Source organism: Sinocyclocheilus rhinocerous, unplaced genomic scaffold (assembly GCF_001515625.1).
Source record: "Sinocyclocheilus rhinocerous isolate Xijiao unplaced genomic scaffold, SAMN03320098_v1.1 scaffold883, whole genome shotgun sequence".
NCBI lineage: Eukaryota > Metazoa > Chordata > Actinopteri > Cypriniformes > Cyprinidae > Sinocyclocheilus > Sinocyclocheilus rhinocerous.
The window spans coordinates 276,051-301,723 of NW_015627244.1; the positions used below are offsets into that span (position 1 = coordinate 276,051).

A 25,673-nucleotide genomic window follows, 5' to 3' on the forward strand; every position below is an offset into this window, starting at 1 on the left:
ATACTAGAAAAGGTAATATCCTCACAATTGTATTCCTTCTTAGAGAAAATGGTATCTGTGAGGATTTCCAGTCAGGATTTAGACCGTATCATAGTACTGAGACTGCTCTCATTACAGTTACAAATTACCTGCTCTTATCATCTGATCATGGTTGTAGCTCTCTATTAGCACTACCGGATCTTAGAGCTGCGTTTGACACTATCGACCACAACATTCTTTTGAATAGACTAGAAAACTTTTTGGCATTAATGGAAGTGCATTAGCATGGTTTAAATCATACTTATCTGACCGCCATCAATTCGTAGCAGTAAATGAAGAGGTATCATATCAATCACAAGTGCAGTATGGAGTACCTCAAGGCTCAGTACTAGGGCCGTTACTTTTCACGCTTTAAATGTTACCCTTGGGAGATATCATCAGGAAACACGGTGTTAGCTTTCACTGTTATGCTGATGACACTCAGCTTTATATTTCTTCATGGCCCGGCAAAACATTTGAAAAACTAACAGAATGCATAGTCGATATAAAAAACTGGATGATGAGTAATTTCTTACTGCTAAATTCTGAAAAAAACAGAGGTGTTAATTAAACCTCCGCATGTAATAACCTAGAACACTGGTTGTTCTGCATGCTTAATAAACAAACTGGTCATCCAGCTGGTCCAAAATGCTGCAGCTAGAGTTCTTACTAGAACCAGGAAGTATGACCATATTAGCCCGGTTCTGCCAACACTGCACTGGCTACCTATTAAACATCTAGATTAAAGACCCATCTCTTTAACCTGGCTTACACATAATATAACTTACACATTTCTATTACTCAAATCCGTTAAAGGATTGTTAAGGATAGGTCAACCGGAACTGGGAACACTTCCAATAACACACGATGTACTTGTTACATCATAAGAAGAATGGCATCTACGCTAATATTAGTCTGTTTCTTTCTTATTCCGAGGTCACTGTAGCCACCAGATCCAGTCCGTATCCAGCCCAGATGGTGGATCAGCACCTGAATTTCAGTGGAGACCAGGACAACTAGATGAGCCCCAACACAATCTGTATTGTTAAAAGCGCTATATAAATAAACGTGACTTGACTTGACTTGTTTAGGTTGGTTTCTGTGGCTACATAGACTGAAAGTTGCTACATGTTTGTGCACTAAATATGCAAAAGCTGGCTGTGTTCAACTGTGTGCCTACTGAGAGAGACAATAAAGGCATTTACATGTAACTTGTAGACATTTGGTTGTTATTGTCCATTGTCAAAAAGCAAAGACTATATGATTATGAATGCTACAATTAAAAATGAGGGATATACCTTTAAACTATTCTTTACTTTTGAGTAGGCCTGCATATTTTCTTACTGTGGTAGGTGCAGTAAACGTACTGAGCAAGAGATGAAGTAGGAGTTAAACTACATTACCCACAAGCCCTTGCGCAGAGCCAACCCAGGTACATAAAAGATAATTTATTTTTCCATAAAGCTGCATTGAGACTTATCTAAGAAGAAATATTTGCATAATAAGCTAATTGGTTTATTCCGTGTGGGTTTTAAACAAAACCACCAACAATCTATGCATAATTTAATAAAAAGTTCGACACCGTATTTTTTCTTGACCAATGAGACGAGCCAACAGGGGACGAGAGCGGACCAATAGCCGACGACTTTACTGAGAGGTGGTCACAGACGGGCGACTGCTGGTTAGTTTGTGCTTTAGATTATTGTTAAGGTTGTGTGGACGATCACTGCGGAGTTCGGCCTTATATCATTACATCAAAAACGGTTATTTTTCAGCAATGAACCAGGGGAATAACACATGCATAGAATAATGCACTTATTCCGACAAATATTGTGACGCTTGAGGAACGAAGACAAGGCTGGGATGGATTCGAGAAGGCCGGCTCTAAACAGCGCAAATAATTCAACAAACAGCCGATAAAACGACCCACTGTCGATTTGTTTAGAAACTGAGGGGTGAGTACGCTTTGGCCACTTGAAGTCTTTTATCTCCATTTTGTATTTAGTTTATTTTTTCCATTTCCCCGGGACAAGAAGGCAGGAACACACAGATAGATAGCGGGTGAGGGAGGGGGAGAGAAGCAGGAGGTGGAGGATCTTTAAAGGGGAAGGTTTGGTCTGTTTACTATTGAGATACATTGAGGATCTTCAGAATTGCTTGAGGAAAGAATTCTTGTAAAATAACATGCAGTCTTTTTTTTTAAAGCGTTCTAATTTCAAGGACAGTCTGTTAGCTAGTGTAATATTTTGTTTATCACAAATAATATTACTTGCATAACATCTTGGATAAAAAGTTGAATTGTTGAAAATGAATTTCAGAATGTTTTAGTATTTGGTTAGTCTTAGTTTTTGCTTTAATGACACTCCACAGGTTTGTTGCATGATCCAGGGAGCTTGGAACAAGAACATCTGACTGTCTGTACAAAGCAGTTCACATGATCAGTGCCACACATTTGCTTGATTAGTGACCTAGAAATAGTGCAGAAGCTTATATATAGTAATCTTTGCATCATACCATTTCTTTATTTTGTATTGTTAAAAATGTATCTTTATTTACAGGTTCAGATTACGTACAGTGTAGTCTCAGACATTCAGGATAAACTGTATGTTTTTATTTACAATATGTCAGCAGTTCTCAGCTGTTTTTGCTTTATGTCACAGTTCTGGCACTCAGAAGTGGTGACATGTTACATACATACATGCATACATATTTATTTATTGTGCAAAAGTAAACAAAAATCATAATACTTGAAATGTATTAATATTACCATGAACTATGTTTAAGGATTTGATACTGATGGTCAGCAGCAGGCTTGTCTTTATAGTGTTTCTAAATGTCACTTGAATTTCAATGGCTTCATGTCCATGGCAGGCAATAATTCATAACACAAAAAATATTTTGTACAGTACAAACCATGTATATTCTCATTTACCTTGTGTAGTTGTATTCGTAGTTTTTAAGTATGAGGAAATGTCAAACAAGCTGATATTGACATCTGCCTAATTTGGCTTGCTTCCACCAAAATAAAGGAATAATTCACCTAAAAATGAAAATTTGCTGAAAATTGACTAACCCTCGGGCCATCTGAGATTTATATGAGTTTGTGTCTTCATCGAAACCGATTTGGAGAAATTTAGCCCTACATCACATGGTCACCAATGGATCCTCGGCAGTGAATGAGTGCCAGCAGAATGAGAGTCCAAACAGCTGATAAAAACATCACAATAATCCACACGACTCCAGTGAAGCAAACAGCTGCATATTTGTAATAAACGCATTCATCATTAATACGTTTTCAACTTCAAATCACTGCCTCTGGCTAAAATATGATAATATTGCTTTCTGCAGTGAAAATGTTGTCTTGTCTGAATCAGGAGAGAAATATGCACAGATCAAGCATTGTTTACAAGCGATAACAGTCCAAAATAGTTCTTAACAAAAATTTGTTGGTAGATTTTGATGTGAGATGATAACGGGATGGACTTTTTCACTGGAGGAAGCTTTATTATGGATTATGAACTGGTATTTTGGCCAGTTTTTAAAATGCCTTGATGTATATGTTTCTTACAAACATGCAGCTTTTGCTTCACAAGAAATTAATTGATGGACTGGAGTCGTGTGGATTATTTGTGGATTATTGTGATGTTTTTATCAGCTGTTTGAATTCTCATTCTCATAAGTGATGTAATGCTAAATTTCTCCTAATCTGATCCAATGAAGAAATAAACTCATCTACATCTGGGATGACCTGAGGATGAGTACATTTTCAGCAAATTTTCATTCATGGGTGAACTGTTCCTTTAACAAAACATATGAGAAACATTTTCATAGGAGTATGCCTATTAATTTTTTATCCTTTACATTCATGATTATATGTTAGTTGCATCTTATTGTTTGCTGTCCCCAACATCTGAAAAGAAATTTCAGTTGACAATCACTGTTATATCTTAAACGGTTTTTATTTGTATTTGCATGGATCATACAATTTTTTTAAATGTGTTATTACAGCTCTACCAACTAAGAAGGAGAAGACAATAGAAGACATTCTGCCTCAGAAAAGATTATCTGGCTGAAATCTGAGAAAACTGGCCAAAACTCTACTAAACACAAGCCATGGCTGCCATAATTAGAGCAAAACTACAAAACGACTGAGATTCCTTCACTACAGCCCAACTTTTTCACACCAGTTGTGATGGCTAGCACTGTTGCTACTCTGGTGGTCCAGACTGAACTTTTACCTTCTCAGACGCCCTCCTCCCTCTCTCCCTTTCCTTCCCTCCTCCCCTCCGTAGAGGATGGAGAGAAGGGAGAAGAAGAGGGCAAAGAGTCAGGAACAGTTGGGCTCACAGGTGACGTGGTGACATCATCAACACCCCCTGCAACGGTGGCTCAAATCCCAGAGCATCCATTCCAGTGTTTGGACTGTGGCAAGAGTTTTAAGTGGTCATCCAGATTGGCACATCATCAGAGAAGCCATAACAATGAGAGGCCATATCGCTGTAACCTTTGCCCTAAGGCCTTTAAGGGCTCATCTGCCCTACTATACCACCAGAGGTGAGAGGTCAATTGATTCTACATATGGACCGAGATGCAGGGTCACACAGCATTGAATATTGTATAATGTATGAAGATGTGATTTCGTGATGACTGTTTTTATTCTGTTAATTGCTGTTCACCACAAGTTCCTCAATAAAATTGGTTTGTATGTTGTTTAAGGTCTCATTCTGGAGAGAAGCCGTATAAGTGTGATGACTGTGGTAAAGCATTCAAACGCTCTTCTCTTCTACAGGTGAGAATAAAATGAAGGAATCAATTATCATATGTATAATATGTAAAATCATATGTAATATATTTCTTTTAGGATTCTTTGATTAATGGAAAGTTAAAAAGAACAGTGTTTATTTGAAATTGTATACATTTGTAATAATGTAAAAGTCTTTATTGTCGCTTTTGATCCATTCAGTGTGGGCTTACTGAATAAAAGTAGTAATTTAAATAAAAGTAAAAAAAAGTAGTAAAAAAAATCTTCTTTTTCTATTTTCCTACATCACAATGGTTTATCTATCCAGATACATCGGAGTGTGCATACAGGCCTTCGCACTTTCCAGTGCTCCTACTGCCCTTTGACCTTCAAATGGAGCTCACACTACCAGTATCACCTCCGCCAGCACACCGGTGAATGTCCGTACCCATGCGACAGCTGCTCCAAAGCCTTCAAGAACTCTAGCAGCCTGCGTCGCCATAAGAATGTACACCTGGGCTTCAAGCCTTACGTCTGTGACGTCTGCAATAAAGCCTTCAGTCAGTCCACTAATTTGCGTCAGCACATGCGCATACACACAGGCGAACGCCCTTATGTCTGTGGGGATTGTGGGCGCAGCTTCACGCATTCGTCCAACTTGGCACTGCATCGCATCTCTCACATAGAAGGAAAGGGGAAAAGTGCTGGGAAGGCTGGAGGGGCTGATTCAGGGTCAGCAGCTCGAGAGATGGAGGTGGTGCTGACGGAGGACTTGAACACTGTTGGGATGAGTATTTCTGAAATGGTTGGGCTCGTTGGTGGACAGGAAGGAGGGGTCGGACAGGTGTTCCTGTCTCACAATACGTCCTCGCCTGCTACCTCAGGTACAACCAATCAGAACATCCTGCCACAGCTGACGCTCACACCCACTTCCTCCACTGTCACAGGCTCAGTGCATATGCACATGAGCAAGAATGACACAGGTGCTGGTGTTTTGCTGTTTAGTTGTGGCAGCTGTAATGAGACATTTTCAACACAGAGTCACCTTGAGGAGCATCAGACTCTACATTTAGATAGTCTTGGCCCAGCAGGTGGTGGAGGGGTTGCTACAGAAAATAGCACAGAGGCTGAGGGAGGTGGAGTGTCACTGGTGGGGGCTACACCATTGTTGGCAGACTTTGAAGAGGTTGTTGAAACCACCGCAGTTGCAGATAGTGGGCAGACGGCAGAGTTACTTGGTCTGGATGCCGTTAGAAATGAGTCGGGACAGGCACAGTATGATCTTCTGCAGACCTTTACTGCGTCTGTGAATCAGATGCCCACTGATACCGGTGTGCCAACTGCACAAGCTACAACAGAATGTGTCTACTGTGGGAAGAGTTTCAAAACCAGCAACGGTCTGACCAGACATGTGGCTCAGGTGAGACCAAGAAACTGTTTTGGTGGACAGAGAATTTTAAGAACCAAACCTCCATTTCTCATTGTCTCTTTCTTTTTAAGGCCCATCCTCTTGCTCTATCCGAGTCGCGTTCTCAGTTCAACTGCTCGGCATGTGATCGCTCCTTCCCTCTGCTCTCCTCTCTGCTTAACCACCAGCACTCCCACACTCCTGAGCAGAGGCTGCTTGCTGAGGCAGAGGCAGAAGCAGAGATCGTCTGCCCCTCTCTCTCACTGCCCCTGCCCTCCTTAAAGAGAGATGGAGAAGATGGAGAGAGAGAGATCCATGTCAGTCTAATTGCTGTTACTGAGGAGGGAGAGAGACGAACTGTAAAGCCATCTGTCAAAGCATCAGGAAAGGGAGCTAGGAGAGGTGGCGGCAGCAAGACATCTGCCACAAATAACGGTAAGAGTCTGCAGTGGATGCAAAATGATTAGTTTGGTTTGTTCAAAATCTGGCATCTCTGATTGTAAGGTTTCATTATTCTTATTTATTATACTATCCTATTATACTATGCTATTTATTTTCAAGACCGTACATTACCTTACATGGTATAATAAACACCCATTTGATACATGAGACATTTGCACACACAGTGTAACTCATATTCATCTCACAGCTGAATTTCTGTTTTCATTCCCTACAGAGAGGCCATATCGCTGCTCTGAATGTGGGAAGTCATTCAAAGGTTCATCAGGACTTAGGTACCACATGAGAGACCACACTGGGGAGAGACCGTATCGATGCACAGAGTGTGGCAAGAGCTTCAAAAGGTCCTCACTGCTCTCCATACACCAAAGGGTAAATAAATCTTCTTGTCAAATTGACATGTTTTGATTTCTTTTTGCATAACAGCAGGATTAAAAAACGGATTCATTGCATTATTTCATCAATGATGTAATGTATTAATTTAATGGTAGAATTTTTTATTGGTATTTTATGTTTTTTTCATAATATTTATGGGTTGATCCAGTTCATATGTTCAGCTCACTGGCTCTGATTTGGTCACAGCAGTTAACAACACACTAAAGGAAAGCTTACCATTGACTTGTATTTCAGTTTGTATCTCGCAATGTCGCGCATGATTTGTAACAATACACTAATAATACATTTATTATGCTTTTATGGTGCTTTTATGCATGGAGAATGGCCTGAGCAGCTTTGTTTATGAATGACAGAATTCTAATATTTGAAATTTTAACATTTTAATCCTTCATTTTGTTCATGTTTTCTAAATTAGCTCTAAAAACATCTTGAAAACTGTTCTCAACCCATCTAGGTCCACACAGGTGTGCGGGCTTTTCAGTGCCCCTACTGTCCACTGACCTTTAAGTGGAGCTCACACTACCAATACCATCTTCGCCAGCACACCGGTGAGCGGCCATATGTATGTCAGGAATGTGGCAAGTCTTTCAAGAACACCAGCTGTCTCCGTCGCCACAGTCAGCTCCATTCTGGCTTACGTCCACACGCTTGCTCTGTGTGTGGTAAGGCTTTCTCCCAAACCTCTAACCTTAAACAGCACGAACGGACACACTCTGGAGAAAGGCCCTTTCAGTGCTCCCAGTGCCACAAGAGCTTCACCCACTCATCCAATCTGCAGCTGCACCTACGCACACACTCCTCGCGCAAGGACTTCAAGTGCCAACACTGCGGAAAAGAGTTTGTCATGCTCTCCTACCTGCAGAGGCACTTGAGAACTCACAGTTCTGGGGGTGCAGTAGCATGTACGAAGGAAGCAGGAAAGGTGGCTAAAGGTAGTGGGGCTTCAGAGACAGCAGTGCTAAATTTAAACTTGAATGTACCTGGAGGGCTTACCTCCTTGTTTCCCACTGATGGCAATTCCACATTGATTCTTTCACCCCCAAATCTTGACATACCTCCAAACACATCCCAGAATTATTTTATGATCCAGACGACTTCAGGGTTGCAACTGATCCCACTATCCAATCCCACGCCAACACAGCCTGCCCCTCCTCCCCCACCACCACCTCCACAGACACAAAATTTCCTGCTTCTTCAGTGCCAGTCCAACAATGGAAACCAGCCTAGTCTTATTCTGGTTCCCACAGCATCCAGTACAAACACTCTTCCCACCCCTTCAGAACCACAGACCCTCCCCTTGGTGCAGACCATTCCGGCAATGTCCCAGGTTCTGGCAGCACCTCAAACTCAAATCCAGCAATTTCAACCAGTTCAGACACAGCAGAGATTTATTTTGACCAATAATAATGCTCCCCTCATTACTGCCCAGCCTCAAAGCACATCGACGATTGCTCGTCCCATTTTAGGCAGCCTCGGTCGTAGCCGGAAAGGAGGAACCAGGCGTGGACGGAAGCCTAAAGCTGCTAACCAAAAATTCCCCCCTACAGTTCAGACCACACTAGTTAAGAAACAGTTAATGTTATCAGGTGCAACTTCCACATCTACCACAATATCTAGTGCCACTTCTGCTGCTTCTTCAAAGACAGAGTTCCCATGGCTTAATGCTGATGATACACCGACTGTGTCACCTGTCAGCATTAGCCAAGTACCTGGAAGCTCTTTGTTTCCTGCAGTTAGCATTATGTCAGTGACGCCAAACTCCACTCTAACAAAAAGTTCCCCCATGTTGAGCAGGGATCCTGAGAGTGTTCCACTCGAAGAGAAAGCTGTCGAAGAAATCTCAAGGGAGCACTTCGTTCTGTGCCTAAAGAAAGAAATGGAGAATGGAGGACAGGGGGATGGGATGGATGTGAAGGTGGAGATGGAGGGAGGGAATGATGCAGGGCGGTCTTATGTATTGCAGATTGAAGGTGAGGGCCAGCAAGAAGAGGGAGGGAATAGTGAGGGAGGAGAGAAGTCATATGTCCTCCGGTTTCAGACAGAGGGAGAATGCGAAGGAGATGCAGGAAAAGAGAAGACAGAAATTGTCTCTCTTAACTTACTCCAAGAGTGGACTGGACAGAGTGAGGGGCATGGAACTGCAGATGCTGAGGGAAGTGTTGAAGTAGAAAAGTCCTTTGTGCTTCATTTCCAAACAGAGCCTCAGAGTGAGGAGGACATTCAGCCAAACTCAGGCTTCATAGGAGGCCCAGGTGAGGATCTCAACCTTTCTTGCCATCCGGGTCAAGCCTTAGTGCCTCTGGAAGGGCAGGATGTGGTATTTGAGCTCGATGATGAGACAAAAATGGATGGAAGCATGGGCCCAGGGGACAGTGTTCAAATGATTGCACTGATAGAAGGTGAGGGCAATGGTTCTGGGGCAAGGGGCAGTTTTAAAGGTGCTGTTGGGGCAAACTCTGGGCAAATGGAGGGAATCTTCCAGTTAGAGGGGGGAGAAGGCATTGTTATAATTGAAGTTAGCACCAGCAGTTTGAGAGAGGGTGGAATAGAGGCAGCAGATGTAGGACATACTTTAGCGGAAGGAACTGAGGAAAAACATGGTAATGATGCGCAAGAGGCATGAGAGGAAGTACTGTCAGAAGAGTCAAAACGTGTTGAGGCTTAGAGCATATCATCGTCAGAGATGGGACTGATTGGAACTTAGGGTTAAGAATGGAGCACTATAATAGTCAATCGGACTGGCTTTAACACAAATCACACCTCATGACACGGTTTCAAATGCAAAATGGCACATTTGTTAAGTAATGGTTCTGTTATTCTAAAGTGTTCCTTTTGGACTGTGATTAATGTTTTTAGATATTAGGAAGCTGAGAACAACATTGTAGCTATAGGACCAACACAGGACCTATGTTGAATCTTACATAAATCATTAGACCTGTTTGCTCCACACACAGATATCCTTAGAACACCACAGTGTCTTCTTCCTAAGCTGTTGTCCTCCCACCCCCAAGACTGCACTTTGTGTGGATAAAGCATATTGCTTGTAGTTACAGTTGTTCACCTGGCCCCTACGGGGAGCTATTTCACAAACCACAATCATCGAATACAGCCCAGCCAAAAAGCAGTGGTTTCTAAATGAAGGAAATCCCTGGTGCTCTTCCACAACCAGGGTGCACTGAAAATATAATTTATAAACTAATATGAAATATGAACTATATTCAGCTATGCTGTCATGTTGACAGTGACTGTACAAAGTTAACTTTTGTAAATATGTCTACTCCGTTTTCATTCTTAATATTGGTACTAGATGACAATTACCAATAAAAATAGATATGAATGTCAGTATTTGTGTTTGCTTTTTTACTTATTTCTTAGAGCTTAAAAATATATTCATTTTACTTCATATGTAGGTACATTTTTGTTAAGATTTCATTGATAGAGTTAATACTTCCATTTGAAATTGCTGCAAATCATTTTACAGACAGAGATAAGCTCTGCTATATTTAAGACTTTTTTCTTAAAATATAGATTTAACGCGCACATATGTGACCCTGGACCACAAAACCAGTCATAACATAAGGGTAAATTTTTTTGAAATTGAGATTTATACATAATTTACTAATCTGAAGCTGAATAAATAAGCTTTCCATTGATGTATGGTTAGTTAGGATAGGACAATATTTGGCCGAGATACAACTGTTTGAAAATCTGGAATCTGAGTGTGCAAAAAAAATCTAAATATTGAGAAAATCGCCTTTAAAGTTGTCCAAATGAAGTTCTTAGCAATGCATATTACTAATCAAAAATTAAGTTTTGATATATTTACGGTAAGAAATTTACAATATATCTTCATGGAACATGATCTTTACGTAATATCCTAATCATTTTTGGCATAAAAGTAAAATCAATAATTTTGACCCATACAATGTATTGTTGGCTATTGCTACAAATATACATGTGCTACTTATGACTGGTTTTGTGGTCCAGGGTCACATATGTGTAAAGGCACACATATATGCGTCAAATTCATACAAGACGCATGCGCTGTAGCGTTGAAAGAGCAAACCGCTATGTGCGCATCTAGACTACGCAGTTTGCGTAGTGTCGTATTCCCGGATGAGAATTGGTTGAAATTACATTCCATGCGGGAAGACAACGCTGAATCCTTAAGTCCCTCAAACACTGCAAGTAACATCGACTACAGAGGAGGGCATTTTTGCATTACGTTGCTTTTAAAGCACTGACGGCTTCTCTGAATATTGGGTAAGTAGGTCACGCATGCTCTATATATTACAGCCATAGATTAAGCTATAAAGAAGGTGGTGTTTACCATATAAGGGATTAAATAAAGCGTGGTGACGGAGCAAGCTAACGGTACAGCATGCTACTATAAACCTGTTAAATGCCTCTTGAACAGCGCTGCTCAGTCGGAAAGACGTAGACAAGCCATAAGTTGTTCTTTCATAAATGTTTGAGATGTAATGCAATATAATAAACTAAGGGGCGTCATGCACTCATGATTTTTGAGGGGGCACGGTCCTCATGCTTGTCATGTGACATACAGCAGCCACGATATGACTGTATACCTGATATAGGCTTATGTTTTATTTATTAATTTTTTTCCTTTTCATTCGAAATATTTCCAATCGGGAAATATCTAGATTCTCAAATATGTATAAGTAAATGCTTTTTGCACCTTTATAGATTGTTATTTGATCTATAATGGGTGATGGGCAAAGTAGACTAGTGTAATCTATTAACTACACATAAAAACCCGTCTTAAGTACCAGATATGGGTGTCATGCCGTAAAATATTTTTTAATACGACTGACTTAATAACAATATTGTAAGTTACTAATTGTAACACTTTCATTTTACAGAGAGCAAAGAACATTTACATAATCAAAGAACGTTTTCGTTCAGTCTAGCCAGAGTTCGGCCACTCTCAAAAACTCCCATTTAAATCACTGAAGCTGTTTACACTGTGAACTGAATATCTTACATTCGTATGCACATCTGCACTTTGTTGTTTCTGATGAGAGAATTCGCCAGAGAATTCAGTCAGCCAGCAAGTGAACGAAACACCGCGTTTCAGCGATGACTCATCTGAACTTCTCTGATTGGTCATTGCATTCATAAGCTCAACAGCATCGTGTGTGATTGGTTATAATGCAGCGCTGTACAAATGCGTCTGTCTCTGGCTCAGCGCCAGCCAGCGAACACAGATTTGAATTTAGCAGCTGATGCTGTGCCGCACTGAACGATCTAATCACACATGGTGTGATTGTATCAAATATACAAAAAAATATATATTATTCAGCTATTTTTTGTCTTTTGAAAGCTGCATTCAAAATCCACTTGGCTCAGAAATCTGAGGGGGCACGTGCACTTTGTATGGGCATGACGCCTCTGAATAAGCTCATGAGGCAATCGTACATAAAACCACAAGTCTATCACGTTAAACTTGTCCTTATTTGCATGTACTCCACAGAGAATTTCCTGTTTTTTGCAATTACATTCTCTGCAGTGAAAAATAAAAATCTAATTAAAACATCTAATTGAGTAAATTCAGGTTTCCCTATGTTAATTAAATGTTTATATTTTTAATTGAACCTTTTTTTTGATAATGTCTCTTTCAGGTAAGATGGTTAGATTGGACTTTGGTGATGTACTTCTGCGCAGGATGCAGGAGAAGGACATTGATGCTGTAAAGGCTCTCATCAAGGTGCAATTCAACATCATATCCCTCATGAGCTATACACACACACACAGAGAGCTGGGTAGGTTACTTACAAATTGTAGGCTAGTCAATTACAGATTACATGATGAAAACTAGTTAGTAACGTAATCTAGGTTACTCATTTTAGGTAATGTAATCGGGCTACTTTTTTAGATGACATTTAGATTACTTTTTTTTTTATCAAACTTGTTTTAAACGTACCATGTTGATTTAAAAAAAAGCAAAGAGAAACACTAAAAGCAAATATATTCCATGTTTTGATGTCAACAACATCATAAAATGCATTAAACATTACGTTAGTGAGTTGATAGAGAGTAAATAGTAAGTTGATAAAAACCTAATAATTAATCCTATCATAAAAATGTAAAATAAAAGCAATTTAAACACTTGAACATAAATACTTGAACACTTAAATATAAATATAGTATTTGTTTACCTGCATGTCAGTGTGACCATTAACTGACATCAGAGAAATGTAAACATGCAAATGTGTTGTTTAATTATTGAAATATTAACTACCTCTGCGATATTTCAACAAATATTTTATTTTAAGGGGGTGACAAAAACGTTTGGGAATCCCTGCATGAAACACATGAATAAATATGAAAACAACAACGGCACACCCAAAGTCTTCCAGGCTTGAAATATTTTTGTCCAGACTTCCAGAATCAATAAATTATAAAAATGTACTGCCATTGTGTGAATAGTATGTAATCATGTAATCCATAAAAAGTAACTATAATCTGATTACAAGCATTTTAAAATGTAATATACTCTAATTACAACTACAACATTTTTGGAATCTGATTATATAATCCAGATTACATGTAAACCATTACTATCCAGCACTGTGTGTGTGTGTGTGTGTATATATATATATATAGGCTTCAGGCCACTATCACCGCAAAAATGCCATACATGGAGATAATGTTATCTAGCAATATCAAAGAACTTGGCAGATAGAAATAATTAGGAGGTACACCATGGAGAGGTCAGTGAGGTATATTATACGTGCCAACATTGAAGAAGTTTGTTGAGGATTTTTTTCCCCTTTATGGCCTCCTCTCATTCTATCTTTGTTTGCAGGAAGGATGTGAGGGAACGGAGAACCGCCTGATTCTTTACCTTCTGACTCGTCCTCTCGCTCTCCTCATGCTGGCTATCCTCTCCTCCATCCTCCGCTGTGTACTGCACTCTTTTATCTTGGCCTTGGTCGTTCCCGTCTTCATCTTCATCATCTACTTCAAACTCACCATACCGCGGTCGGTGGGCATCTTGGGCTCCAGCAGGCCATACTGGGACTACGTGGGCAGCAGTTACCATGCAGACACAGAGCCAGATCTACCCAATCCTCACGCTGGCAGAGCCAAACTGGAGAAAACCAGGCGGCGTAAAAAACCCAAAGAAAAGGAGAAGGACAAGATGAATGAGAGAGAACAGGTGGATGAGGATGAGCTGAAGGAGAGGGCAAAGGTTGCTGGTGAGGTGTGGGTGGCGGACTCTGATGGGGAGATTATGGGATGCGTGGCTAGAGACGGTTGGAGTCGGGACGGTGTATGTAGGATCTGCAGGCTGATGGTCCAGAGTTGGTACCGCAGGGAGGGGCTGGGCAGACTGCTGGTGCAGGGACTGGAGTCCAGAACAAAGCAGAGTGGCATACAGCGGGTCTATGCCCATGTGCCATTTCCATCCAAAGTGGGAGAAGCTTTCTTCAGGAGGCTGGGTTATCGTCTGCAGGGCGAGACTGCAGGGACTACTGGAGAGGAGGAGGAGGAGGATGATTATGAAGAGCCAGAGAAGGGTTGGTTGGGTTTCCCTTTAACTAAAGTGTTTGTTAAGGATCTATAAGTCACACTGAAACAGGAACGAAAGGCTTTCTTTGCTAGACAAGGCAACACATCATTTAAGGAATATTCTGGGTTCAATACACATTATGCTCAATAAACCTGCGGTGTAATGTTAATGGTGACCACAAAAAATAATTTTTGACATTTAAACAAAATAAATAAATAAAAGTCAAATTCAAGGTAATGGTGAGGCAGACAGTAGGAGAAAAATGGGGCCAATTTTTGGATTTAAAAGTAAAAATGTGAAGCTAATAATTTTATAAAAGCACTCATTCTACAGTCTTTCATGGTTTATGGAGTAATATTGAGAATATTGAGAAGGGGAAGTCGTGGCCTAATGGTTAGAGAGTCGGACTCGTAACCCAAAGGTTGCGGGTTCGAGTCTCGTACCGGCAGGGATTGTAGGTGGGGGGAGTGAATGTACAGCGCTCTCTCCCACCTTCAATACCATGACTGAGGTGCCCTTGAGCAAGGCACCGAACCCCCAACTGCTCCCCGGGCGCCGCAGCATAAATGGCTGCCCACTGCTCCGGGTGTGTGTTCACAGTGTGTGTGTTCACTGCTGTGTGTGTGCACTAAGGATGGGTTAAATGCAGAGCACCAATTCCTAGTATGGGTAACCATACTTGGCCACATGTCATGTCACTTTATTGCCATGAATTTGTGAAATTAAGTGTACCCTAAATACAGTGGTAGCCAAAATGATTAGAACACTAATATTTTCTTGAAGCATCTTGGAGACTTTGCCACAGTTCTTCTGGATTTAGTCCGTCTCAGTTTGTTCTGTTTCTTCATGTCATTCCAGACAGACTGGATGATGATGAGATCAGATCTCTGTGTGAAGAACTGGCTGTTGTCAGACTCCTTGTGCGAACAAAAATCTTTATTACAATTAATGGCAAAATGAATGTTTGGAAACTGATATTTCCTACTGACACACTACAGCAAAAGATAGAAATAACTGATTTTAAACCATTTTTTAGCTGGTGAAAATACTAGTGTTCTAATAATTTTGGCCACCACTGTAACTTAGTAAGCATTTTTTTTTTTTCCCCCAAACTAAAAATCATGTTAACATGCATAGTTTACGTCTTGTGGCTTTAATATTGAAACAGTGAGTATTTTACCATTGGCTCCATTGTAAGTAACCCAGATTTTTGCTTTTTTTTAAAGTAATGAAATGTAAGTAGTGACAGATATTTTATGAATTGTGATGCACATCCAAGTGTAACAGATCGAAAATGAAAAAAATAGTTCTTTTTTAATAGGATTAATTCACGATTATATCCATAACATGCATTTAATGGATTATGTAATGCCAACTTTAAAGCTATTTCAACTTGTTTTTTGTTGTTGTTGTTTTTTTTTTTTTGTGGAAATCAACATTATGTTCTGTTGATTTAGCTTAACTCATCTTGAACCATGAATATTCCTTTTAAAAAGCTTAGATTTCAGATTTATAAATGGATTTGTTCATTTTCACATCGTCCCAGTGAATCACTGACATCAGGAACCTTTCTGGTTTTGCCACTATATATAAAAATCGTATAAAAATTAGTGCTGTCAAATGATTAATCATGATTAATCGCATCAAAAATTAAAGTTTTTGTTTACATGATATTTGTGTGTGTACTGTGTTTATTATGTATATTTAAATACACACACATGCACGTATATATTTAAGAAAAATATGTTATATTTGTATATTAAATATTTATATATAATATATAAATATGTACATGTAAATATTTTCAAAATATATACTGGAGTGTGTATTTATATATACATAATAAATATACACGGCACACAAACATATTATGTAAACAAAAACGTTTGTTTTGGATGCGATTATTCACGATTAATCGTTTGACAGCACTAATAAAAGTCATTTCTATTGTTGTGTAAGAGCATTTTAATGTTTGTGAACATTACAGAAATCATCTCTGGGTTGCGAAGCCTGAGCCTGAAAGGACAATCAGTCATTTGACTTGACTTATAGTTTATAGCATGGATTGTTTTTTGTTTGTTTGTTTTTTAACAAAGATAGTGATTTACATGTGTTTACCTTATTTATTAATCTTATTTATTATCTTGTATTTATGAGTGAATTTGAGGGTTTTTGTGAAAACATTTTGTACGTTTCCCTTGACTGCTGATGAATATGCTTTTTTAAAAAATGTATAAATAAAGGTTTTGTCCCTCAAGTTTCTCATGCCATTAAATTCTGCTAAAACTTTTAATTAAGCTCACAGTGTACTAGTGAATGGAAAGAATGTATGTGTCCTCAGTGTAGACCTTTTAAAGTGTTTCTACCAAGCATGGTTATCTCTTTTTCTGCTTCACTGATCTTTCTGTACCAATATATCTGTGGTTTTGCTGCACTGAAATGCTCTGATAGATTTGACCAGAAGCAAACCTAGGAACAACACTATACAAAGTCATCGCGAATTGAGTTCAATCTCTCATATCCAGCCTGTTTGCTTTAAATTTGCTGCAAAAGCCACTGCAAGTACAGTTAATTCCCGCATGCTACTCTAAATGTGTGTGGGTGGATACAGTTTAGTGATGCTGAGTGTATTTGAAACTAAGAGCTGCTCATGCTGTGTGGTTAGCTTAAAACACCAGCTATACCTTAACCACTCACACTACTACCCAACAGCACCTAAGGCTGTCATTCACCACCGGATGTTTATACAGTTCACTGTGTGGTCGGGTTGATGCTCACCTGCAACAGAAAGCTGCACTGTCACGTTTAAGGCTTTCGCTGCTTACTTGCCCAAAACATTTAATTATTGTTTAGAAACCACACTCTTGTGAAAAAGGACACTTGAGCATACTTTTAAAAAGAATGCTTATTATTGTAACAATACACTTTAAAATAATATACTGAAATGCAAACTACATCAAATATTATCAGACACTGGACTGTATATCAATTGTACATCAAGTGGAGGCTGAATACAGAACCGATGACAGAATGTTCATTTTTGGGTGAACTCTCCCTTTTTACATGTCATTTCATAATTACTTACTAAAACGCAATTTATATGTTTAAAATATGTTAACTTTAAACGTAATATCAAATACACTAGTTACAATCAAGTACTTTACATGTGCTTTAGTATGTTAGTCAATACATCAAAATAAGTGCACTCATTTAAAGAACGGCAAAAAAAGATTAAGTAAAAAGTAAAACGTTTCGTTCGATTTTTTTAAAGTGCCCTTAAGTGTGTTAAGAATCAGTCATGAAGTGTACTCTCTTTAACTATATTTAAATGACCTTTTTTATCATAAATTTTATATTCTCTTAAAGTTCAGTTTTTTAAAAATATACTTTTAAGATTTGAAGTATATTACAGGTGCACATTTAAAGGGGTCATATGATGCCATTTCAAATTTTCCTTTCTCTTTGGAGTGTTACAAGCTGTTAGTGAATAGATAAGATCCCTAAAGTTGCAAAGACTAAAGTCTCAAATCCAAAGAGATATTCTTTATAAAAGTTAAGACTTGTCCACGCCCTCCTAAAATGCCTCGTTTAAACACGTCTACGTCACTGTGTGGAAAGATTTGCATAACATCGCCCAAATGTTCACGCAAAGAAAGAAGGCTGCTGTTGTCTCATCGCGCCGGTACACAACATCACAGTATGGTAGGGGCGTAACATTTCCGCCACACGCCTGAGGTATGCAGCCAATCACAATGCACTGGATAGCTGGCCAATCAGAGCACACCTCGTTTTTCAGACCGATGAGCTTTGTAAAAATCGATGCGTTTCAGAAAGGCAGGGCATAGAGGAGAAACAATAATGTACAGTATGTGGAAAATAATGTTTTTTTTTTTTTTTACCTTAAACTGCATAAACACATTTCATTACACCAAATACACAATATAATGTTCTTTTTAGCAGCATCATATGACCCCATTAATAGAATTAAGCACAGTTCTTTTTCACAAGGGCATATCTACAGTCTGGGACTTTTACCAATTAAATCAAAAGAGATTACTGAACTAACTAAAAACTAACTGTACTCATTTAGCTGGTTTTGATATTAGTTTCCTGTAAGCAGTATTATGCATACCTAGGTTTAAATGCAGTTTCAGGATGATTTAAATTTTCACCTGAAACTTTTTACGTTTTATCAGACCTCTTCAGTGTATTCACATTGAGGTATATAAATGAATCCACAGCTAGAAGAACCCGTAACCCTATTTTTTCTTCAGGCAGTGTCGTGTCTTTGTCATGCACACGCACGACTCTAATGTCAGTGTCGTTTTAGTACCAGCCACTAAGTTTTCATGAGCTACAATTGTGTTAGTCAACTAATGAGCACAATTACTTCATCTTTCCTTTTGGTAGCTTTTGCGAGTCATAGTGGCGGGTTTGTTGTGGAGGAGCTTTTGTTATAATGTACAGAGCTGCTCAGGCAATTGAACACCTGCTACTATACCCCCCTAACCGATGTGTAACTATTATTGTCGCCAGGAAACAGATGTGAGTTCATGACTCTGGAAAGTAAGTGTGTTTGGAGTTGTGGTTGATTTTGTCTGCATGATGGGCTTGTGTGTGTGTGTGTGTGTGTGTGCGCGCGCGCGCGTGTAGGTGGGTGCGTTTCGGAAAATATGACTTGGCGTTTCCGGCCAAGATTCGATTCATTTGTTGTGCTCCTTGACACAATGTGGTGGTCTTCATTGCCCACCCTAAGCAAAAAACAAAGGAAAGAGGGCTTTGGGTCACTTGTGAGAACCAAATGTTAAAAGTTCTATCACCATTTACTCACCCCCATGATGTTCTTTCTTCTGAGGAACACAAAAGAAGATATTTTGAAGAATGTTTTAACTGTTTTTGTCTGTACAATGAAAGTCAGTACACTCCTAAAAATAGAGGTTCTTTATTGACATCTTTGGTTCCATGAAGAACCTTTAACATCCATGGAACCTTTCCACTGAACAAAAGGGTTTTTATAGAGGAAAAAGGTTCTTTAGATTTTGAAAATGTTCTTCACACTAAGAAAAAAAAATGGTTCTTTGGAAAACCTTTTGGGGCCTTTGTTCCCTTTTGGAGCAAAACAATATTGGACCCCATTGACTTTCATAGTATATACAAAAGTCATTCTTCAAAATATCTTTTTTTTGTGTGTTCCACAGGATATAGGAAGTCATACATGTTTGGAGCGACATGAAGGTGAGTAAATGATAACACAATTGTAATTTTTTGGGGAACTGGCCATTTATAATGATTAGTATCATGAGTGTATATCAATAGATTTGTCTTAAACAAAAGTCTAGTCTTTTTCTTGATAACACACATCAAAACAAATCATTAGAAGTAAAAAAAAAAATCATGAGAATCAGCTTTAACGGGAGCAGGACCTACAATATATTCTTTTCTCTGTTTTCTAATGTTATACACACATAGCGCATTGTGGTAAGACCTCAGAAAGTCGGAAGGTAAATCATGGGAGCAGACAGATCTCTTCCAGATGTTCGAATTCAGACATACACACACATACACTTGAGAGGGAGCTCATTGGGGAGCGGTGATTTCCCTGGCCGCAGAGTGCATGAGAGGGTGAAGTCGAGTGACTGGAGACAGACAAACACACAGGATGCCAACATTAAAGTCACCAGGAAAGAGCCAAAGACAGTTGCAGACAGCAACAAATTAACAAGCATGCTGTAAATCCTAAACCAGGCGGATTCGCCGGTCCTTCTCGCAACCTGTGCGTTGGAGTGTGTGCTTGTGTGAGGGTTAAGTAGCTTTTTGGAAAAACCCTCTGTGAAGGTATCTCCGGGGGTTGTGGTGACCTCCTGTAGTAAAACAAGTCTTTCCCCCCATTTTTATTCCCTGTGGGAAAAACTAAACAAGTGGAAAGGGTGCGGATGGAGAAAATCTGAGCAACAGAGAGAAGGCATATGGGAGTTGGTTTTTGGAATTGTGTGGGAAAAATGAAGTGGAGGCTTCCCTGACTGGGTGCAAGAGATCTGGAAATTTCCAACTGGCTTTGGTTATGCTGTTGGCAGCAATGTCTGACGCACATTCTGGAGCAAAAAGGTTAGAAAACACGTCAAACGCTAAAGAGACTAATATACGGTGAGGACAAGGTCAAGTGCTATTGTATAAACTTGGAAAAGTAATACACAGTTTAAAAATAGATAATAAATGCATGCAACCATTCATCCACTATGCCATCCAATTCACAATCTATCATGATTTTCACTGTCTTTTGTCTGTGCAACTAAGACTGTAACTCTTTTACATATCTCTTTAAATATCACATGCCCAGGTTATTGAGCTGTATCGATGTTTAAATGCACCTCAGCCCTCCCAAACAGGTTTGAAAACAATTTTCACCCAATCAGAGACCCTCTTTCTTACAGCTATATGAACATGTCATAGGTTTTCTATACCTCCCTCTTCCTCAACCCATTTTTAAACTCTCACTGACTTTCGCTTGACTAAATGAGTTAGCAAGTTTCGACTTTCGGAATGATCAGCAAGCTGGACAGGTAAGTGAAAACAAAACAAGTGATAGTGAGAGACTTTTTTTTTTTTTAGTCTGTGTAGGCAAAACTAACTGTATATCCATTAGAATTGCTAATCTTATTTTTTAGAGCTTTATTAATTAAGGAATAAATCAATGCTTTGATGTCATTCAGTTCCTGTACATTAATGATGTGCAAGTGCATTGACCTGTTTATAGATTTTCTCCAGTTTCAGAAAGTGTAAACTGAAAATGATAGTTATTAGTCTGGGAATGACTTGGTGCACGTTGCTCTTGAGTCTATATTTAAATGCACATGGTTAAGAACCAAGTCTAAACTCAACCGACCACTGATGACTTCAGGTGTCAAAGTCGTGCTGAACAATGTGATCACTACAAATTGCTGTAGACACAGCATAGACTATTGACTTATTGAGCATTTTAGCAAATTAATTAGTGAAATATTTAATAAATTTTTAAAATTACATTTAATTTAAAATTAAAAATTGATTTAGTTTATTTAAAAGTAGCAGATTAGTTTTATGTGAGAGTAACTAAAAACTCATTTTTATGTCAGCACAAAATTACAGTATAGAAATTTTGTTGTTTTTTGTTTTACAAGAAAAATATCTTCCAATTCGTGTGTTTGCAAGAAAAAAAGATTTAAGAATCAGAATTATGTATACAAGACTTAATTTCAGAGAATAAACCTTGTATTATGTTTGTTGTTATTGTTTTAAATACGTATAGATATTAAACGAAGAATCCTGAAGTATTTCTTTTTCAGTGTTTATTATCTTTTTTTAATGACAAATGTATAAAATGAATAACAAAGTATCATATGTTGATATAGTGTGCTCATGACCCAGAGGAAATTTATCTTCCATTATAAGAATGTGCGCTGGGCCCGAGGGAGACACGAGACATACCTTTGTTTTGTAGTAAAGAGACGCACCGGCCCTGATTCCCTGTCTTTTGACTTCGGACACCTGCGCAATCGCTCCGGCTGCCATGTAGAGGTGAGGCAAAGATTAACTGATAATGTGAAAAGATTAAACATTAAGGTATTATTATAGAAAGAAAAAAAACTTACTCACTCCTCTTACTCATTCTTTCTCCATCTGTAACTGTTTTCGTCTCAAGCTGCTCTTCCTACGTCACTTGGGTGCGTTGTGTCCGGGGCTGTGGGGCTCCAGTGTGGACGGTGCGAGAATGTGTTACGCAGTGACCTGGTTCTGCTCCTGGTCGCCCTGCTCTAAATGCGCTGAACAACTTACCCACTTCCTGTCACAGACGCCCAATCTGCGTCTGAGAATCTTTGTGTCACGCCTTTACTTCTGTGATGAAGAGGACAGCCAGGAGAGGGAAGGACTGCGACACCTGAAGAGCGCAGGAGTGCAGATCTCTGTGATGACTTATAAAGGTAAATGGGGAGGGAACAGAGGGGCGTGGTTAATATTTCTGACGTAATGTGGCAAATCATATCACACTTGTTATTTATTAGATTCTGTTTTGTTTCTAGACTATTTCTACTGCTGGCAAACATTTGTTGCACGGAGGAAGAGGAGTTTTAAAGCCTGGGATGGCCTTCACCAAAACTCTGTCCGACTTGTTCGAAAACTCAATCAGATCCTGCAGGTTGCAAATTTACAGTAATTTTAATATGATTAATACTAATTAAACTATAGGAGTATTAGATGACACAATGTGGCAATTTGAATATTTTACAACAATAGCAATGACAAATTTAGTCATTAAGAAAATGTCCTTTAATTTGAGTCAATCTATTTAATAGGAGCATTTGTGGTAGTAATCCATATGCTACATAAATGATGAGGTCAAAGGTCATATCATATTTGTCAGAGCTAAATCATTTTCTTTTTCTTTTTCACTGTAGCCCTGCGAGACTGAGGATCTGAGGGACGGTTTTGCTCTCCTCGGGCTATGATCACAAATATGAGATTCGCAAATCAATGAACACTGAGATATGAACTGAATGGGATGAAGAGAAATGGTGCTGTATGACCTGAGACTTGAATCCTTTGACTTGAATCTGACTTAATACTTATCTTGTACTGTATTGTATTTAGCATTAATGGGATTATGTTGGATGCCGAAATAAAAGCTGTCATTTAACAAACATTTTCAAGCTGCTTTTTTTTGTCTGTGTTAAATTAGTATGATTCATAATTTGAACTGCCCCAGGAATACGTATACACTATGTTCAATGTTTAGGGTCAATAAAAAGAAATTCATATATATATATTTAAAGAATCTAGAAAAACAACAGATGAAAAAAATCTGGGGAAAAAAAACATTTTTAACGATTTTTAAGAAATTGTTAGATTTTTTTTGAAAATGTTATTAAAGAAATTAATATTTATATTCAGCAAAGATGCATTAATTTAATCAAAACTGCCAGTAAAGACATTTATAATGCTACAAAAGATTTATATTTTAAATAAATGTTGTTCTTGGGAACTTTCTGTTCATCAAAAAATTCAACAGAAAATTGTATCATTGTTTCCATAAAAATATTAAGAAGCACACCTGTTTTCAACACTGACAAAAAATAAAAAAATGTTTTTGAACACCAAATCAGCACATTATAATGATTTCTAAACGATCATGTCACTGAAGACTAGAGTAAGGACTTTTGAAATATCAGCTTTGCCATCACAGGAATAAATTACATTTTCAAATATTACTGTATTTATATATAAATTAAAACAAATAAATGCAGCCTTGCTGAGCATAAGAGGTTGCTTTAAAAATGTTTAAATGTCCCAACAATATTAAAATAAAGCTAAATAAAATGTAATGTACAACTATATAACTGTAATAAGGTATTTGCAATGTACATATCACAAAATGTATGTAAACACATTAATAATGTACTATTTAGTCATTTGTAACAGGGTTACACCCACCAAGAGGCCCTTGGCCAGGTTGATGAGTGAAGACCCATCCTAACATCCTAATTTGACCAAATTGGGTAAAGTCAGTGTTAGTTGTGAAATTATTACATACAGCAGTTGTTTACACAGCATATACATCATGTGTATTGTTGAGGCTATATGTTCTGCGTGGGGGACTCAGGAAGTGCATAATGTTTATGCAGTTCTGCCCACTCTATCTCCAGTTTATTAACATTTCTTGTTTCCGGACAGTGACTGGACAGTGACCCTATGCTGTTTTCATGTAACATCCCAAAGACAATAGAAACCATGACAGAAACTCTAATGGTTTCCACTACAAATACCATTACAAACCATCAACTTTTATTAAAACCATTAAAAATGGTTTCCTGTAGTGTGTTTTGGGACATAGCTTAAGATTTAGCGGTTTTAACAAGCCACTAATAGAAGGGCGACCAATAGGTGTCATTACAGTTTTCATTAAAACCTAATTAGGACATGGTACGACACAGAGATTTATCTTAGAAAGAGGAATTCGGCAAGGCTGTCCAGCTTCCGTATATCTCTTTCTTATTGTAGCTCAAGTCTTCTGTCATTTTATTAAGGATAGTACATTAGAAGGAATTCATATTGCTGGTAGAGATATCTTAATTAGTCAACTAGCAGATGACACAGCCTTATTTTTAAAAAAGCCAGGTTCATCAGGTAATTAAAACTATTCAGTTGTTTTCTAATGCTTCAGGTTTGTACCTTAATATTAAAAAATGTGAAATATCAGCCTTGAAAAACTCCTCCCTTTCATCTGTGGATGGTATTCCTGTAAAAGAAAAAACACTTGCGTTCCAACTGCGTTTTTGTAAGAAAAATATCCATATTCAAAACGTAATAATCACTTTAATGTAGCTTGCACTCACTGTTGTAAAGGGAAGCAGTTCCGGGCGGATGACCTCTGAGGTCAGCGCTGCGCAAGCGCCTGTGAGTCTGGTGAAAACCAACGTTTGTTAACAGGAGCAAAGGAAGCAAAGTTTCCTTAATTTAGCAAAGGAAAACCAGTCTCCTCTTGGCTTATATCGAAATTCTCCGACATTCTTCTTTACAAATCCTCGTTTTGTACTTCTAATTAGTGACCGTTGTTTTGTTTTGATCTCTCTGTCCCTTAGAGGTATAGTGCTTCTGCCAAAAGCAGAAGGAATTTCTAGACTAACCTATAATGCTATAATCTATACATTTAGACAATAAAACTGTTAAAATTATTAATCAGATTTTATTTAATTTTTTATGGAAGAACCGTGTGCACTACATTCGTAAATCTGTTGCCATAAATTCCCTTAAAAATGGTGGGCTTGACTTTCTAGATTTCTCTGTTTTAAATAATACTCTCAAAAGCTGGTTTGATAAGGGTATTGTCTTAGTTAATCATTTATTTAATATTCAAGGGTATCTTATGACTTATGATGAGTTTCTTGTACACTTTAATTTTCCTGTAATTTTCCAAGAAGGAATTTTCTCTTGTTTTCTTTGCAATTAATTCTGGTATAGTCTCTTTATGTAGAGATGTGATATCGGCTGATATGCCCATAATTAATCTAACTGATACAATATGTGGTAAAATTTGTTTTTCACAGTCCAAAAACAACAAATCTACTCGTTCACTATTTCTAAAG

General features: G+C 38.4%; 3 protein-coding genes across 3 annotated transcripts; all 3 read left to right on the forward strand.

Moving 5' to 3' along the window:
• Positions 1-1,666: 1,666 nt before the first annotated feature.
• Positions 1,667-10,328, forward strand: LOC107724809 (uncharacterized). Its single transcript, XM_016533867.1, has 7 exons — positions 1,667-1,973; positions 4,027-4,572; positions 4,735-4,807; positions 5,088-6,179; positions 6,260-6,602; positions 6,844-6,998; positions 7,477-10,328. The coding sequence occupies exons 2-7, from the start codon at positions 4,211-4,213 to the stop codon at positions 9,643-9,645; spliced, it is 4,194 nt and encodes a 1,397-aa protein (XP_016389353.1). The 5' UTR covers positions 1,667-1,973; positions 4,027-4,210; the 3' UTR covers positions 9,646-10,328.
• Positions 10,329-11,168: 840 nt separating this feature from the next.
• LOC107724968 (N-acetyltransferase 14) lies at positions 11,169-14,928 on the forward strand. The gene is made up of 3 exons (XM_016534074.1): positions 11,169-11,285; positions 12,662-12,747; positions 13,849-14,928. The coding sequence occupies exons 2-3, from the start codon at positions 12,667-12,669 to the stop codon at positions 14,608-14,610; spliced, it is 843 nt and encodes a 280-aa protein (XP_016389560.1). The 5' UTR covers positions 11,169-11,285; positions 12,662-12,666; the 3' UTR covers positions 14,611-14,928.
• A 6,156-nt stretch (positions 14,929-21,084) lies between these two features.
• Positions 21,085-23,039, forward strand: LOC107724977 (single-stranded DNA cytosine deaminase-like). Its single transcript, XM_016534086.1, has 5 exons — positions 21,085-21,116; positions 21,945-22,110; positions 22,235-22,514; positions 22,614-22,729; positions 22,989-23,039. Exons 1-5 carry the CDS (start codon positions 21,097-21,099, stop codon positions 23,037-23,039), a joined length of 633 nt encoding a protein of 210 aa, XP_016389572.1. The 5' UTR covers positions 21,085-21,096.
• The last annotated feature ends 2,634 nt before the right edge of the window (positions 23,040-25,673 follow it).

Bases quoted from the DNA above. Each gene is read 5' to 3' on its own strand.
- LOC107724809 (XM_016533867.1), top strand. From the start codon at position 4,211: ATGGCTAGCACTGTTGCTACTCTGGTGGTCCAGACTGAACTTTTACCT. The intron at 4,573-4,734 runs GTGAGAGGTCAA...ATGTTGTTTAAG, and splicing joins GCCCTACTATACCACCAGAG to GTCTCATTCTGGAGAGAAGC. The intron at 6,999-7,476 runs GTAAATAAATCT...CAACCCATCTAG, and splicing joins TGCTCTCCATACACCAAAGG to GTCCACACAGGTGTGCGGGC.
- LOC107724968 (XM_016534074.1), top strand. From the start codon at position 12,667: ATGGTTAGATTGGACTTTGGTGATGTACTTCTGCGCAGGATGCAGGAG. The intron at 12,748-13,848 runs GTGCAATTCAAC...CTTTGTTTGCAG, and splicing joins CTGTAAAGGCTCTCATCAAG to GAAGGATGTGAGGGAACGGA.
- LOC107724977 (XM_016534086.1), top strand. From the start codon at position 21,097: ATGATCAGCAAGCTGGACAG. The intron at 21,117-21,944 runs GTAAGTGAAAAC...ATGTTGATATAG, and splicing joins ATGATCAGCAAGCTGGACAG to TGTGCTCATGACCCAGAGGA. The intron at 22,730-22,988 runs GTTGCAAATTTA...TTTTCACTGTAG, and splicing joins AACTCAATCAGATCCTGCAG to CCCTGCGAGACTGAGGATCT.